We start from the raw sequence: 3,906 nt of genomic DNA on the forward strand, positions 1-3,906 counted from the left end.
AAAAAAAAATACATTCGGCTAAACGAAATGCGCGCACTGTATATACTAACCACATACCGAGGCTACGAACATTTAGCAATGAAAGGAAAATGAAATGTTTTTACTTTGGTCTGATTGGAATTCATTAAAAAAATATGGTACATGTCTGGCAAGCAATTTCTATTTGGATTTTACTGTTATTTTCACGATCAAAACATAATTATAAAGTACTTTATAATAATACGATGCTACTGCCGCAGTATCAACGCTGCGTGTCCAGTACAAACAAAATTGTAACATTTACGTGGTCATTGCTGGACTACGCCATAGCTTTGAATAGTTGGGTCATAATGAGAGCACAGTCACACTAACGAATCTATATTCTTTTACAGACAACCGGAACAAAATCTAAATTAGTATTGTTCCTCAAGTTATAGATTGAGAAAAAACTGTTATGTATCTCTTTTGTAGTGAAATGAAATTGGCTTATCTTTGTCGGTATCTGACAATTGACATAACGTAAAATTACCAGTTTCTTGTTTAGAATAATGACAGTGGGCTCATAAGTTATGTTACAATTCGTACATTGTTGTTATATACATATATTATAGCAATTAAATTCAACGCAGAGGGTACATACAAACATACCATATTTTCCAATCGGTTGGCAATGCCTGCATCAAGCCTTCTTTGGCCAAATATAGTAAGTGAGGTTCTTTAACTGGATCAATGCCAACCATCAAAGAATAATCATGGATTTCTGGAAAGAAAAAAATATTTATTTTTTGTATTTTTATATTCAAACGACTAGATAATGTAGTAATATGAATGGAAGAAAATAAGGTGACATTTGAATTTAAACTGCGCGCGTCGAAGGATTTGGAGAATTTTTTTTTTTTGAGGTTGGTAGTACTGTCAGTCACATTTATGTAAAATTTCCTGTCAAAATATTCATTAGTGTTTGAGATACGTGTCGTTTTGTGAGCTGTTAAAAGTGAGTTTTTCGTTTTTTGCGATGTCGAAATTTGTTGAGCAAAGAATTTGCATTAAATTTTGTTTACGGAATCAATTTTCTGCTGCGGATACGTTGAGGATGGTGCAGAAAGCCTTTGGTGATGAGGTTATGTCTAAAAAAAATTTTACTAGTGGTATAGTGAGTTCCAAGCCGGCCGTGAACGTGTCGAAGACGAAGAGCGTCCAGGGCGACCATCAACCTCAACCGACTAAGCTACGTTCAACAAATCAAAGATTTGGTGTTGAAAAACCGTCGAATAACAACTAGGGACCTTGTTGATGAAGTTGGCATATCGAAAGGCTCAGCCAATACCATTTTGAAAGATGTTTTGGGCCTCAAGTGCGTCAAATCTCGACTGGTACCGAAAACATTGAATTTTTGGAAAAAAGGCGTCGCGTTGAAGTGTGTGAAACGATGCTTTCTGACTAACAGGGTGTCATGAAACGCATTATAACTGGCGATGAGACTTGGATCTATGCTTACGACCCCGAAACAACCGATCAAATCGCGTGAAAGTCGCTCAAAAATCAAGGTCTTGTTGACTGTTTTCTTCGATTATCGTGATGTTGTGCATTATGAATTCATTTCAACCAGTCAAACAGTCAACAAGGAATACTACTTGAACGTTATGCGTCGTTTGCGTAACGCTATCCGCCTAAAAAGGCCGGAATTGTGGAAAGACAATTCTTGGTTTTTATACCACGATAATGCACCATCCCATACTGCCCTCGTAATTCGTGATCATTTCGTCAAAAACTCAACCCTTATCGTTCCGCATGCACCGTATTCACCTGATCTGGCGCCGTGCGACTTCTGGCTATTCACAAAGCTCAAAAAACCGCTCCGGGGACACCGTTTTTAGACGATAGAAAAGATTCAAGCCGCAGCGAAGACGGAACTGCAGATCATGCCGGGAAGTGACTACAACCAGTGTTTCGAAGATTGGAAAATCCGTTGGCATAAGTGCATTGCATCGGGAAGGGATTACTTTGAAGGGGATGAAATTGATTTGGAAGATTAAATAAATTTCATTTCATTTTTTGGGCACAGTTACTCATACATAATAGTAAAATTTTTTGATGCGTCTTGTGTTATAACTGATGAGCAAAGTAACTTAAAGGCTGATTCACACATTTAATTCGATCCCTTGCGAACATTTATCATTAAAAAAAAATTAACACAATCTTTAAATGTGTTGAAAAAATACTTAATCAAAGTTCCGTTAAATACAGTGAAATATCGACTGAATATGAAGCTCAGAAAATCACGACAATTTTTAAATTTCTCGGATATGGAGTCCAATTGTTTTATATTAACTTTATATAAAATGTCTCCCAACAATGCCGTCGTTAAAATTAAATAAAACTGATCAAAATGAGTTATATTTTTTTATTATGCGGATAATTTTATGCCTTTTATGGTTTGAACTAAATGTCGACCAACCACGGCTTTACGGCGTTTACAGCAATTTTCGATGACCCGGTGCAAAATTTTTGGGCTGAATGTTGTTATACTGAGAAAAAAGGCGGTCGACATGGTTATTGATGGTAACGACATTTCTTGTTTATGTTGCATGCTTATAGTTATAAAATGGTTSAAAGTAGATGTTATTAATAAATTAATTAATTTTGTTATACATTTCATTTCTTTTGTTCTAATTTTGAAATTTAACTGAGAATTAGACATAAAGCTGCCGCTTTATTTAGGGATGCTGTGTCGGCGTTAACGTTAAGCGGTAAAAAACCGCGCGGCTCGACGGTTTTATTTACCTATACTGTTTATGTAAGACGGCTGTTTTTATGTGCTTGCACACCTCGTTGCTTGGTCGTGAATTCTTGTCCGAAACATACTGTACTCAGTGTGACTTTTTCCTATTTCCAAAAATAAAGAGAACCTAAGGTCGTCGTTTTACAAGCATACCTGTAGATGACATCAACAACGCATCTCTGAAAGAGCTGAACGCTACCCCACAAATCGATTTTAAGAAATGTTTCGACGTTTGGAAGAAGCGCTGGCATAATTAGACCATTATACTCGTATCAAATTCTATTTTGAAGGAGACAACATTAATGTAGATGAGTGAATAAATTTTGTTTTTTCAAAAAACGAAAATTCACGTTATTTTTTGAGCACACCTCGTACTTTCGATAAACTGTACTATACATACATATAATTCAACATTATCGTGGTTTGTTATAGTACAATGAAAAGTAACTTTGGGTTAGATACATAGTTAAAAAAATTACCAAAGAAATTTTCAAAATAAACTGAAATTGTTTTCTTCCACTGAATTCAAGCAATTTTTGACTTATTTTTAACAGCAATAGAAAATATAAGTGGAGTTCTAAAAAATTTGTTTGAAAGAAAATAACAAATGGATCGCGTAATATAGAAATTGCGAATGAAGCATGGTTAATAGTTACATTTTGAATTTGTTCACGATAAACAAAGACAAACTTTTTTCAAGAAAACAATAACAAAAATTGTCTTTATATTAGACCAAATTAATTTTTTTAGGATTAAGGCAGTCACTGTGAAAGTAAGTATTCCTCACATAAAATGGCATTATTTCAAACAATACGGGTAATACCTCGATTAACAGTCTTCAGTGACTTTTAACTTTTACTTTTAACAAAAAAATGATAGCTCCACAGTACCAGAGTACCTAATGTTACATTTTTACATTGATATTATTCGTGCAAAAATAAATATAAATTCTAAAAGTTTACTCGCATTTGATATTACATAATACAAAACTCAAAACATGTCACCGGTATAATATATAAGTATATTTAAAAGCTTGAATTATTATAAGATTAGGTTGTCAAAAAAGTCTTGCGGTATTTTCGCTAGTTGGCGCTGAGAGCGCGTAGTTCTAGTTTTATTCGTCGCATCGGGTCATGCTATACCTT

At 34.5% G+C, this 3,906-nt stretch overlaps 1 protein-coding gene across 2 annotated transcripts in view; it reads right to left on the reverse strand.

The window, feature by feature from the left end:
• Positions 1 to 3,906, reverse strand: part of LOC108967964 (centrosomal protein of 164 kDa) — a 21,671-nt gene that overhangs the window by 5,843 nt on the left and 11,922 nt on the right. For both annotated transcript variants that reach the window (XM_018931675.1, XM_018931676.1), the window contains exon 3: positions 628 to 739. In XM_018931675.1, the coding sequence (XP_018787220.1) occupies positions 628 to 739 (112 nt within the window). The remainder of the gene's footprint in view (positions 1 to 627; positions 740 to 3,906) is intronic.

Source organism: Bactrocera latifrons, unplaced genomic scaffold, assembly GCF_001853355.1.
Source record: "Bactrocera latifrons isolate USDA-ARS-PBARC rearing strain unplaced genomic scaffold, ASM185335v1 scaffold_20, whole genome shotgun sequence".
Classification (NCBI taxonomy): domain Eukaryota; kingdom Metazoa; phylum Arthropoda; class Insecta; order Diptera; family Tephritidae; genus Bactrocera; species Bactrocera latifrons.